The sequence below is a fragment of the Theobroma umbraticum genome, unplaced genomic scaffold (genome assembly GCF_002168275.2).
Source record: "Theobroma umbraticum cultivar Fairchild unplaced genomic scaffold, ASM216827v3 scaffold_67.0, whole genome shotgun sequence".
NCBI classification, from domain to species: Eukaryota; Viridiplantae; Streptophyta; class Magnoliopsida; order Malvales; family Malvaceae; genus Theobroma; species Theobroma umbraticum.
In genome coordinates, this window is record NW_018397262.1 from 3207340 (window position 1) to 3221703 (window position 14364).

Consider the following 14364-nt stretch of genomic DNA (forward strand, 5'->3'; position numbering starts at 1 on the left):
CAAGTTGTTTGTGATCGGAAAAGGTTAAACAAAGAAAGAAAAACGATACGACTAGCAGTTGTTCATGTTTGTCAGGAGGCAAACTCTTGTGCAAATCGCGTATCTAGGCAGTAATCATTTCGGAAACAGTTAGGTAGTCATCCCATTCCCACATCCCTGTCAAAATATTTGGTCGTCACCAGGCTGCATTTTTCATGTTTGTGGCCCTTAGATAGGCTAGTTCATCCACTGTTGATGAATTATCATGTTGTTGTCTTGGCCGGGGCAGATTTGAGTTTTAGTTTTTATATTTAGAACTTTGCTTTAGACCTGTCATGGGCCGAGTTATTTAACCAAATCCCTAAGCTTGCATTTTTCTTTGCGGGTTAAAAACTTGATTGGAGTTCAATTGTTCACATAATCATTTGGTTACGGCTACACTAAGTTCCCTAGTGTATTATATTTATTTTATTTCTATTTTTTATATATATTTATATACGTAAATCTCAAATTCAATTTAATTCTTTTTTTTTTTTTGGAGTGGTGGGGGTTCCATACTGCTGCCATGGGCTAACCACAATTTAAAGCTCAATGCTGGTTACAAGATTTGTGATAGAAAATAAAGTAAAAATTTGTATATATCCTTTTTGTCGTCATTGACTACATAATTAAAAGCACCAAAAAGACATGCTAAAATCAAGAGCAGGACAAAATTTTCTGCATCAACATCAAGCAGAGTTAATTTGTGCAAAGTCAAGGGATTTCTTGCCATCGTGCGCATTTCCAAAGAAGTTTTTCATGTAGTCTCCAAATACCAACTCTCTATACCGAGCCACCCCATCTTTTTCTACAAGTTGAGGAAGTGGTGCAATTTTTTCGCTTGGTTTTGGAGTTGTAAATATCGGTATTGACACTCTGGATTTGGTGCTTGTGGTGCGAACTCTATGCTCTGCACTTTTGTACTTTCCATTGCTTAAGATCTAAAGAAAAAAGGACATTGAAAAGTTAGTAACTTTTTTATTAAAATAAAATATTAAGAATCTTAGTCAGAGGATTTGACACGAACCTGTAAGGTATCACCCACATTGATGACCAAAGCACCAGGGAGAGGTGGTATTTCTACCCACTCTCCTTTCTTTCCAATATCATCAGTCTCCTCAGTAACTTTCACATATAAACCACCAATTCCATCTTGAAGCAAAATTGTGAGAGTGCCCATATCAGAATGGCGTCCAACACCAACTGTGAGGTCTGGATTAGGACATGTCGGATAAAAATTCATATTAACCATTTTCATGCCCACGAGTGCATCAAGTTTTGAGTCATCCAGTTGCACTCCAAGATTTCCCATCAAAACCTCAACCAATTTCCTCACCATGTTCATTGATGTCTTCAAGTACTCAAGTGCAACTTCTCTGAAAGAGAGAAAATTGTCAAAGAATCAAAACTGATGGTAATATACATGTTAATGGATATTTCAGATTGGTTTAGAATTGGAAAGACAGGGGTAATAGAAAATGGAAAAAAAAAAAAACGATATGTAGCACATCTCACCTGCACTCTTCAGGCCATTGTTCAAGAGCTTCGGCATCATTGGTATATACCAGGCTAATATAATCCTTCCACTCCAATGCTTTCTCTTTCTCTGGGACAAAGCTCGTCCCATACTTCACTAACGGGCTCGGACTCACTTCTTTGCGATAAACAGCCTTCTTTGCCGATGGCTGACCAAAGAAGTTATGCGCCGCGTCCTTGAGCGACTCCAGCAAATCAACAGGCACGCCATGGTTCACAAGTTGGAAGAAGCCAAGAGTTTCAGCAGCTGTAACAATTTCCTTGACCACTTGGTCATGGTCAGGCCCATTTAGCCTTGAGAGATCAATCGGTTCCTGCTCATGTCTGGTTGCCTTTTGCTTGTCTATTCTCTCCTTCGGTGGTTGAATGTAAGGTTCTGGCACCTTTGATAAGCCTAGATCGACCATTCCTTTAACTCCGTTTCCTTCTCGGACGGCAAAGTTAAAAAGGCAGCTACCGTCATCTAAACTTGGGGCCATTTTTGTGTAAGCTAAAAAGTGGCACAACTTTCTTCCGTATGTGAATTGAGTCGATGAAAATTGATAGTGCAAGAACCAAAGGGGAAAGTGGCTATATATACTAGATAGACGCTTGAAAACTTCGCAATGTTCAAACTTCAATAGATGGCGGAAGTGGAAAACTACCGGCTTCGTTTGACTGCTTCCGCCATTGAAGGAGATGTAAAGAACATGAAATATTTGAGTAGCAAACGGGGAAATGTTTGGCTTTTGACTTGAATGTCAATGTCTTGTCATTTATGGCTTGTTCCGGTCCAAGAGGAGCCAGGGCCATGGCTATCTTTACTTTACCATAACTACCTCTTAATTAACCATTTTAATTTTTTTATCACCGAAATATTTAATTTATTAATTAATATATTATTTTTTAAAAAAAAGTAAAATTCAAACTCTCTTCTTTTAATGGAAAAAAACCCACTTTAATTTTTCCTTTTTGACTTTTTCTGGACCCCTCTTGTTTAATGCTTTTCACCATTAAAAAGTAAATTACCAGAGCATTTGAGTACCGAATTATAATGAATTATCGCTTTAGTTATTGAAGAAATATAATTTCATAAATAAATATTTTGATTTTTACTTCATTGAACAAATTGCACTCTGTTAATAAAATGAGCGAAGTCACAGAAAAAACAGTTAATAAAAGTTAAAAACGTTTTATTAATTTTTTTTTTAGTTTTCAATGCAAAGCATTTAATCAAAGTAAAATTTGAGTATCAGTTTTTAAACTTTAAATACCAAACCCAATGTTTAATCATAATTAGGGTGTCAAATATATCCTTTAGCAATACCCAAAAAAGTATATCTTTCCTAATCTAAAGGGGGCGAAATTGGTAACTTTAGGTTCGTTGGTGCCGACCTCCTCTTTCTCACCTTAATATCCCCTCATATGATCTTCAGACACTAGAGGAAGAGGGTAGACTTAAAGTGGCTCAAGTGGTCATGAATGTGATTAGTCAGCCCAACAAAATTAATTAAATGCCTCCATAATTGAGTGAAATGAAGAAAATACCAGACTCCTATCAAAGTGGGCCTGATTTTCTCCATTCTTTTTCTCTATATACATATTGATTGATGACTAAATGCAAACGTAACTGCACATGGTGTCAAACTTCAAATTTCATATTAAAATTCAAACTTTGGAATTTAATTTTAATATGAACATGGACGATTTCTGAAAAAAAAAAAGTTACTTATGATTATGCTCAGCCCATGGACATGAATTTGCCCTCTAAAGGTAAGTGAAAATGTTAGTTAGACAAGTTCACATGTGGTAGAAGATTTATAAAATTCTTTCAAAAAAAAAAAGAGAAAGGCAATGAAATAATACTTTTTTACATGAAAGAAACGTGATTATGCCAACAAACGTCATGTAAACATCATTAACAACTTGGTAAAATGAAATACGTATGGCCCACTAAAGGCTAGAAAATGAGCAAAACTTAGCACTCGGTCACAAACAAAAGAAAAGGTTTGCATATTCGTGGAAGAAGCAGGGCATCTAATTTTGGAAGATTTTCCCCATTTTTTTCCTTTGCAAACAGGAAAATTAAGCACCAAGAAAAAAAGGGATAAAGCTCCTCTTGTTGGAATTGCTTTGTTGCCTGATCAAGTCTAATTGGGTCCAATCAAGGAAATTGGTAAAATGACGCATTTTGAGGAAGAGGAAAGAAAGAGGACGAAGAAATATTAGTATTTTCCAATTTGTTGAGCTAAGGGGGCAGAATCAGGGTTTTTTACACTCTAACCCCAGCGACAAGCCCTGGAAAAAAATTGGTACAAATGCAAATATGAAGGTAAAGAGACTCAAAGACTAATTTCTAGACTTAAACCACCCAAAGAGTCAAACGCTTTACGCTTTTTCAATTCTCAGAATCTCTCATTGTCAATTGTTCCAACTTGAAAATCTCGTTTTTCCCATTACCACTGACAATTAGAAAAGTTGCCTTTTCAAATGTTTAAATGTGAAAACATTACCACTAACAACAACTATATCAATAGAGTTTGAGGAATTGGTTCGGAAGATAGTGGAAGTGCTAGACGAAGGGTGTTAAGACAAAGGGAACGCAATCTTTGTTCACCTGTCTGCTATTATTATTATTATTGTTATTCTTTTACTTGCTTACGCAAACATTACATGAGGCTAAGCAACGTATAACCCAACCAGGACGTGAGGACAATTGAAGGGGTAAGTCGGGTTGCTTTGGATCATCTCAATTTCGAGTCATCAGCACATGTTTGAAATTTCAAATTAAAGAGAGAATTTTTGTCCTGTCATGCTTGACTTTTCCAGAAGAGAGAATTTCTGTCTGGGGTTACATTCACAATGGGAATAACATTAATAATGGGAATAGTAAAATAAATTCATTTGCACGAAAAGACAAGACATTTTATGTGCCAAAAACGTTCCCTCAACCGTAACGATTAAGTCTCGGAGACTTTAAGTTTCGTGTTTACTATGCGGTTTTTTTATATAATATTTAAAAAATTTTAAATTAATCAAAATTATACTATTTCATTTAATCAAATTTTTATATTTTTATTTTAAATCAAATAAGTCATTATAACTATTAATGAATTAACTGTTATTAATCAAAGCATCATTTGTCATTTTATATTATGCACGCTGACATGACATACCGACATGTTATAATAGATGATGATATAGATTGTTGATTTGACATAATAACATCATTATGTGATATTTTTTACTTTTTCACATTAACACCACATGATATAACATGACAAATAATATTTTAATTAATAACAATTAATTAATTGTTAATTATAAAAGTTTATTTAACTTAAAATAAATTCTTCAATTCTGAATCTTCTTATCTTACCTTCAGACATCAATGCGTTTGCATTAACCTAGGAAGATTGGCCAAGGGAGCAGGCAAAGGCAACTTTATAAAGCTCAAATAATAAGATGAATGCATCAATTATTGGCATATGAGTATGGATGTGAATGGGTGTCTTATTATAGGGTACCCGCGGGTACTTGACCCAGTTATACCAGATAAGGTACCCTATAAACGGCTTCGAGATGAGTTTGGGTAGTGATTTCACTACCCGAATCAGATTCGAGTAAGGTTCTAGTACCATTCCTTGGGTACCCGTTACCCAATTATGTAATATTCGGGTTCCACGAGTACCCGTCCCAAATCCAACTATAATACGCGTGTGTGTATATATATATATATATTATTGTTATTTAAATAATTGAATAAAATGTGTCCACTTTTGTTGCTGATTTGATTTGAACTCAAGTAAGGAAGGAAAGCAATCAAAATCTTTACCCTTGACAAACAATTTCTATTACAAAGCGTTGACAAATATATTAAAAATAAGGTTAGTCAAATTATTAATGTCATAACATTAATATATTTAGATTAAAAAATATTAGATTATTAATTATGTTTAAATAATATGAATATCATATCATATTACAAAGGAATATAATTACTATTATATATATTTTAATATAAATGTATTTACTTTTTATTTTGTGTTAACATTACAAAAATTATAACTTGTAAAATTATTAAGAATAATATATATACATATATATACATTTTATAATATATAACTTATAATGTCTTTTAACGCATACACTTTATATTATATATTATGTTCATTTATAAAGAATATAATAACTATTATATAAATTAATTACTAAATAATATATATACCTTTGTTTATATAAATTTATAATATATAAACTTAATTATCTAAAAAGAAGTTGTGAGATTAGAATAGTTTTGAAACTTAGCTATTTTTTTTAATTTCATGTAATTAAGGATAAATTCATATAATTAATTAAATTAATTAATGAAATTATGATTATTAATTAAATTGTAATGTCTTTTAAGATTTTTTTTATTATTTAAATTTAAATTGTATTATTTGTGTTTTTATTGATTTAATTAGTTAATTTTATGAAATACGTAAAGAAATATTAATATATGTATACAGGTTCGGGTTTGGGTAATTGGATACCCATAAAGAAGATTTTAATAAAATTTTATCTAATAGAGTTTTTAAATGGGTTAGGGTAATTATAGAATAGTGAAAATGTAATAGAGTTAGGGTTAGGGTAGTAATTTTTAAAATTATTAAGATAGTTAATAAGGCTCAGGGAGTTGATTTTTTATAGGGTTAGGGTTTAGGTACCCTACCCATTGACAATCTTACATATGAGTCTTGAATTGTCTTCATGCAAGCTCAAATAATAAGATGATTGCTTCAATTATTGGCATATGAGTCTTAAATAGTCTTCATGCAAAACATATAATCCTACACATGTAGTGTTCCTAATTATATAAGGTTCAGGTATTTTATAATCGAATTTGGGATAGATTTGAATAGTAATTTTGCTACCCAAACCCATTTTATTGATGTTTGGATTTGAACTTGTGTAAGGATGAGAAATACTCCATATTTTAACCAACTTTGCAAATAATTTATTTTGATGAAAGTTGATAGATATATTAATGATATGTGATTGTTAGTCAAATTATTAATGTGATGTCATTAATATATTTAAATTAAAAAACTATTAGATTATAATTAGTTATTTTGTTAATTAGTTGTGTTTAAATAATATGAATATCATATCATATTATAAAGAATATAATTACTATTATATATATATATATACTTTTAATATAAACATATTTGTTTTCTATTTTATATTTTACAAAAATTATAACTTATAAAATTATTAGTTATAATATATATATATTATATTTATACACCTTTGTTTATTAAAACTTATAATAATATATATACCTAAAAAGAGGCTATGAGATTAAGATAATTTGGTGACTTATTATTTTTTTAATTTCATGTAATTAAAGACAAACCTATAGAGTTAATTAAATTATTTCATTAAAGTATGATCGTTGATCAATTTGTAATGGCTTTTAATTTGTATATATTTTATATATTATGTTAATTTATAAGGAATATAATTACTATTATATATATACTTTTAATATAAATATATTTACTTTCTATTTTATATTAACATTATAAAAATTATAACTTATAAAATTATTAGTGAATTATATGAAATATGAATGTGAATTGTGAAATATAATTTAATTATATATAGATATGAGTTTGAATTTGGGTTTGAATAATTGGATACTCATGAAAAGTTAAACATAATCGAATTTTTAAACAAATTTGGGTAATTATCGGGTAGTAAAAATGTATTAAGATTCAAGTTAAAATAGTAAATTTAAAAATATCTGGGTAGTTATAAGATTTGGGTACTCTAAAACTTAATAGGATTCGGATTCGAAAACTTCAAAATTAACAAGTAGGGGTGAGCAAAACCAATCTAGACCAATTAATCACTCAAACCAAATGCGATTTAGATAAAACAGTTTGATCTAATTGGTCCAAAATGTTTAGTCCAATTGGGTTTTTGATCGATTCTTAGTTTTAAAATTTTTGGGCCAATCCACCCAAAAAATCAAACTAATTTTTTTATATTTATATATATATTAATATATAAAATATTGTTTATATATTAAGAAGAATTGAAAGCAAACTTAATTAATAAAATACTTAAAATATATTAAGATATTATACGTACATATACAAATTATAATCATAGTAATTTAATATTAGTTATATATATTTATTTGTTTATAAATCTATATTAATATGAAATTACAAGTTATATATTTTAAATGATATAAGTTATATGTTAATATTATAATATATGATAATAAATATCCTACATATTAATATATTATAATTATCACACCTTAGTAATATTACGTAATATAAAATGTTATGAATATATATCTAATTGTATAAATATATTGTATATACATATATTTAATTTATACATAAGCATTACTATAATTTATAATAAACTTTATTTATATGAATACACTTAATAACTTTATTAGTTATCATGTTAGATTTTATAACATATTGTTTATAATTAGTTATTATTTATACAAACTTTGATATAAAACATTTTATCATATAATTTGTATCATTAATTATATATATATAACAAAGTAATATTATATATATATACATACATTTAATTTATACATAAGTATTACTATAACTTATAATAAATTTTATTTATATGACTACACTTAATAAGTTTATTAGCCATCACCTTAGATTTTATAACATATTCTTTATAATTAGTTATCATTTATACAAACTTTGATATAAAACATTTTAACATATAAGTTATATTATTAATTTCATATATACATATAATTACGGATGAAATTTATAAATTTTAATATTATAATTTGTAAAAAAAAAAAGCTAAAATTTTGATCTATTGGTCCAAAATCGAATCAACCAAATCAATTCTATATTTGATTGGTTTGATCTTCTTTTATATTTGATCGGTTTTTTAAAATTGATTGATTCATTTAGTTTTTAGGTATAGTGAGCCAAACCACTGAATTCACTCATTAGCTTACTCTTATTAGCAAATATCTTATCTGTTGACATCCCTACTTCTATCATCAAGCAGACAAACGGTATTGGTCCACCGCATAGGAATCAAATATCTAAGGGAAGCAAAGAAGGCAAAGTTCGTGGACTAATGGGTTTGAGCTCAAAAAGTAGTTTATATATGACAGAGCGCTTCAGCATTTGTCATTTGTCATTTGTCATTAAGATCTAATCATCTGCATAACGAGACAGAAGAAACAGAGACGGGGTGACATGTCCCTGGCTCCCTGCCATTTTTAGACCAAATGGATCAAATATTTTTAGAAAACCAATCAAAATCAACCAGATATAAATGACGATCAAACTGACCAAATATAGAATTGGTTTAGTTGGTTTAGTTTTGGACCAATTGATCAAAATTTTATCACTTTTTTAACAAATTATAATATTAAACTTTATAAAAAAGAAACTTATATTTCTTTTTCATACGAGAGTACCGTAACACATTGAATCTCAAATAAAAAAGAAAGTGTCTAATACTCCCATGCTATGCCTCCATCTAGCACTCAGTCTCATCTGTGGAATCCAACTTCTTGCATCAACGGATCAATATCATTGAATATGATCCATTTGTTCCAAGACCAGTGATTGCTGCTATTAACTCAAGAGAAAGCAACCTTAGAGTTGTAGTCAATAACTAGCCGTTCAGTCCCTGCAAAGGATGATGATGCAAATAATTTCAAGGCATATCTAATTGCCATTGTTTTCGACCAGTTGGAATCATGAATTTCAAGTGGACCAAAGAAAATCCTAATAATGTAACCGATGTTTCTAAGTACACTACCATAATTTGTGAGGCCAAGTTTACCCTTAACAGAGCCATCCACATTAAATTTATATTTTCTTTCCATACGAGAGTACTGTAACACATTGAGTCTCAAATAAAAAGAGAAGTGTCTAATATTCCTATGCTATGCCTCCATCTACCACTCAATCTCATCTATGGAATCCAACTTCTTGCAAGCCCGAATCCACAAAATCAAGCCCATCCTAACGAGAAAGAAAATTTTCATACCATCCCAAACTTTATCATGAAAGATAGATTAGATCCATTCCTTATATATGATATTGGAAATAGATTTCGAACACACTAAAGGATCTTCTTCGGCTCGTTATAGCTTTTCAAAACTAAGTCTAAAATTGAAAATTTTCAAAACTTAAATAATTAAATTGATAATTTTCTTAAACTAATCCAAAAATGGTATAATTAAGTGAATTGAAGGTAGAGCATATATAGGCTTCCAATCTTTTTAAATAATCATCCTCGCGTCTAATCTAGAATAAAATTCTCATGACATCACAAAATTATTTAAAATATCAACCATTAATTTTATGTACATTATTATTTAATCATGGACGAGGATCTTAATCCGTAATTAGACCTTATCCACATATATATAAGCGATGCAATGATGAACAAAAGTATTGAAATGTAATAAATAAAATAAAATAAATCAAATCCGGGACTTTTTCACGTGTAAGTGTCTGAAACTTCAATGGTATCAGTCTGTCATTGTTGGCGTCACACACAACAAATGATACAACATACATGGGGTTGAGGTAAGCAGTCCGATTACATAAAGGGCACGAAAGAAAGCACCTCTATAGGCAAAGCTGTTCTTAATTATTACAATCAGAATTTGACATTGAAATTAAACAGTAATATTACCCGTTGAAGACCGTCGTCTCAAAACTCTTGCTGGGCTAGTTCACAGGTGCATCATACTTGCTGAAAAGCCTGTAGGAAGAGATTAGTGACAGCGCCGCATAGCAAGCTACTACAACGAATGTGATGATTATTGATGTTGTGGCTTTATGACAGAAACTGGCAAACGTCCCACAAGCTGCACTCCAGGTGACAGCTGCATCTCCTTTGTTTGTCAGGTAGAGCACCTCCGTTGACACAGCACCCGCAGCCAAAATTATGTATGTTAGAATCTGAATCAAAAACAATATATATATTAAATTTGTGATAATGATGCTCTACCCATATCAATAACTGACCAAATATATGGTGTAGAATAGTTTACTTGACCTGATCTAGGAGGAAGAGGGTCCAAGCTCGAGGCATTGTGGAGGGACGAGGCATGGCCGCAATGATAGCAGAAAGAAAGGAATAGCCTGCACATATGCCATTTGCATGCACCAGATACCTGAAAGGTGTAAACCAGTTAATGATTGATGCCAAAATCAAGGAATTATGTTACAGTGCCGGTTTTCTGTTTTGTTTTTGTATGCTGGAAAACCCCAACTGTAGCTTTTGTTTTTATTTAAGCTGTTTTATTCTTTAAGGTGAAACTGGAATTGGAAACTCAAAGTTACTCAATTAAAACAAAAAAAATGAAATAAATTACTACAGAAAATTAGTTATAAAGCATTGTTGGTGTATAAATTTCAATTTTATTTAACTTTTAACATCCTATAATTAAGTTTCCATAAGTTCTTGTCTGAAGAATTTTAACACAGTTGTCAGAGAGGTAAAATCAATATTTTCGTCCATCATGCATTCCTATTCGCCAATTATAAGTTTGGCTTAGTGGTTTAATCCTAAGACTTGAATTTTCTCTTTCTACTTCTGTTTTATTGTATAAAAAATTAAAAAAACAAAACGCAAATTTGATTGTTGTTGGGGTGCACTCAAGGCTTTTAGTTAGCTTTTTATGAGTGGTAAATGTTTCACCGGTTACTTGATAAAATTCTGGAACTTATATATCCTTAGAGAGGGAACATGCGTGGTGAAACCTAATTTGATTTCATTAGTTTCTTAGATTCAGATCATATCTGATATAAAAGAAAAATTGATCAACTAGTGAATAAGGAAGTGTAGGAATGGAACACCTGAAAGCTCCAAGATCTGAGTAGGAAACAGAACCAAACTCATTGGACTGAGAATTCTTGAGCATGACAACAAGTGCAGCAACACATAAAGCCATCGGGACCAAACGCAGCATGGTCTCGGCAGTTCGCATGCCGGTATCTAGCTCTTCATTTTCATATCTCGACGACCCCATCAAAGCCATTGGAGACCTAGAAGCAGCAGCTCCACCACTGACACCATTACCCTTTTCAGTACTCTTCTCCATATCCACCTTGCTTGATTCTTTCTTCTCCTAATTTTTCTTCTTCTTCAATTCTTTCTTAGCTGTGGGAATTATGTATACGGTAGTGCTTTAAAACTTATTAATGGGTTTAGGTAAGGTAGCTGGTGAAATCATTGAATGCCCATTCAAGGCAAATGGCCACACTTTCCCAAGTGCATCGGATAGCCACCTTCTCAGTCACATGGTTAGTGTTATTATCAATTCGGCTTATGCTTATCTCTCGTAGCCTCACCCAAAAATGGTAATTAATGCATAATTTCGTTTACCTTTCCCGTAAGTGTCGATTATCATGTATCAAATCAACCATCAATTCCAAAGTCTTCTTAATTTCTTCAGGTCTTATCAAATAATGAATTGCTCATATCTATCTTATTTCAAACAAGCATTGAGCCATTGACCCATCCGAATGATAGAAACCTTGTTGTAATTTTGGTAGTGCTCTCATAGTGGAGCCTACTCAACCATCAAACATAAATGTGAATATAAATCATACATTAGGATATAGACAACTACTAATTAAGATTAATCCTCTATAGTTAATGATACCTTCATTTTAATTGTTCTTAATAAAACAATAACGATTTGAAATTGTCAAATTCTAATTTTACAATACCCTAATAAGATTTTACGAAATAGAGATAATAAATTTTAATGTGTAGTGATAAAACTAATGCCATCAATTTCTTTTAGAACTTCAAGAACAATTTAATTACCTTTAAAGTCAAAATGCGCATATTGTTTTAGTGTAAAACCCTATGTTATTAGGTTAAAATTTCACTACTAAATTATTGACCAAATTCATCACCAAAATCTAATTCATACTTTCGAAGTTAACTATTTAAAAATAATTAATTTCTTAGTATTATCATTGAGCACATTAATTTTATTACATCTATCATACTAATCAATAATATCACAAATTAAGAAATATAAAAAAAATAAATGAAGTAAACACATTGAATTATTGTTGAATACTTAAATTGGGATGTGAGTCAAGAATAAAAGTTTTATGTCCTCCCTCATTGTCTCTTTTCTTGCCTCATACATACATTTCTGTCATGTGTAGAAGTTAAAAAAAAAACTATTTTTTTTTACTAAATATAGCCTAGTTAATTGATTGTTAATGGTCTAAATGTTGCCACTAAATCTTATCATTAAAAACCCATTTCCAAAAAAAAAAAAGAATAAAAGTTTTCTAGGGACGAGAGACTAAGATGGGAAAGGAAGGACCAATGGTTGAATGTTAGAAGAGTCGTGAAAAGGACAACTAATGGTTGTGTTTAATGTTTGAAAGAAAGGGGTTGTGAGTCAAGCCTGTCTCTATGGGTAGGTTTGAAATGTCATGAGATAATATAAATGTGAAGGGGGTCAGAAAATGAAGATAAAACACAGCATGGATGGATGGAATGAGAGGGGAAACATCACTAGAATTTAATAGTTTAAAATCATTAATAAAAAGAAAACATAAAGTTTATGTTACATATCTATAAGTTACATTTAATTTTTGAGTTCACTTCAATCCTAAATTGACTCTATTAACCATCCTATTTGAGAATATAATAATCGAAATGAATCGAATTAAGCATTGTATCAACTCCACTTCACTCCATTACAACCTTACTTTTATTGATAAGTATCAGTAGGTTAAGACTATTATAGTAGTTGCTCGAAATTAAATTTGCCCTAGTACTGCAGTTGGGTATTGTTTCGTCCCATAGAACTTAAATGCTATATTATCCAGAAAATAATGTAAGGACGCTGTCTTATGGCACTGGCACTGCTATCTATGGGGAGCGTCTGGGGCCTGGCCGAGGTCTTGAAGGGTTAGCCTGGCTTATAAGCTCTAACTTTACTATTAAAATAATAATAGGTATTTTATATTATTATTTTATTTTTTGTATATTTTAAATTAAATTTAAATAGAGAATATATTTGATGCGTTGTCACTTGTCATTAATTTAATACTATGCAAATGGCTCTTTATTAATAAATCCGCTAGGCACCATCAAATGTAAACTCCAAATATAAATCCTACTTTAATAATAGAGTAATGAGCTGGGTTTAAGATTTTAATCCAAGGTCAGCTGATATAGGCAAAATTGTAGGCCTTAAAGGCAGCCCGTCCCAGGACCATGGACAGTATTACTGTTACTAGTGAGCCTAATCAATGAGTAATGTGCTCTTATATTGCTTTGATTCAGAGGTAAAACATCCATGCCAATAGACACTTTATAGCCCATGGATTGTGTCAAGGTTCCAGTATCAATGGTGATTTGGTATTTGTTTATTTCTCTTCTTACGCCATTGAAAGCTGTTTGGAAGATTGCTCAAGATGAAGTCATCTGTCTAGATTGAACTCCATTTTTTGGTGTTCTTTGTACTTACAATTTGCCTGTAACTTGTAGTTGTTTGTTTCGAACTTAAAAGAGTCTGGTGTTGAAGTTGTAACTACTAGCAAGTCCCATCCCAGTTCAATTAAAATTGTCTGTACAAGCTACTTTGCGTCATTTCCTTTCTTTTGGTAAGGTTAATTGGCTTCACAAAGGTTTCTGGAAGTCAGCTTGGGTGGAGGAGATCCACATAGGAGAACAAACCACTGCTCTTGGCAATCATTTGATTGGTTTTAACATAATGAAGTCGATTCCAACAAGGTTTTCAGAGGTTAAGTGTTCATTTTTGGCCTAAACTGATTG

At 30.9% G+C, this 14364-nt stretch overlaps 2 protein-coding genes across 2 annotated transcripts; both read right to left on the reverse strand.

Annotated features, from left to right (window-relative positions):
• Window positions 1–627: 627 nt before the first annotated feature.
• Window positions 628–2100, reverse strand: LOC110419057 (scopoletin 8-hydroxylase-like). The gene is made up of 3 exons (XM_021431935.2): window positions 1534–2100; window positions 1046–1394; window positions 628–959 (listed from the first exon to the last, which is right to left on the reverse strand). The coding sequence occupies exons 1-3, from the start codon at window positions 2031–2033 to the stop codon at window positions 708–710; spliced, it is 1101 nt and encodes a 366-aa protein (XP_021287610.1). The 5' UTR covers window positions 2034–2100; the 3' UTR covers window positions 628–707.
• Window positions 2101–9983: 7883 nt separating this feature from the next.
• On the reverse strand, window positions 9984–11725 carry LOC110419426 (CASP-like protein F16). Its single transcript, XM_021432471.2, has 3 exons — window positions 11409–11725; window positions 10606–10723; window positions 9984–10508 (listed from the first exon to the last, which is right to left on the reverse strand). Exons 1-3 carry the CDS (start codon window positions 11651–11653, stop codon window positions 10275–10277), a joined length of 597 nt encoding a protein of 198 aa, XP_021288146.1. The 5' UTR covers window positions 11654–11725; the 3' UTR covers window positions 9984–10274.
• Window positions 11726–14364: the final 2639 nt, after the last annotated feature.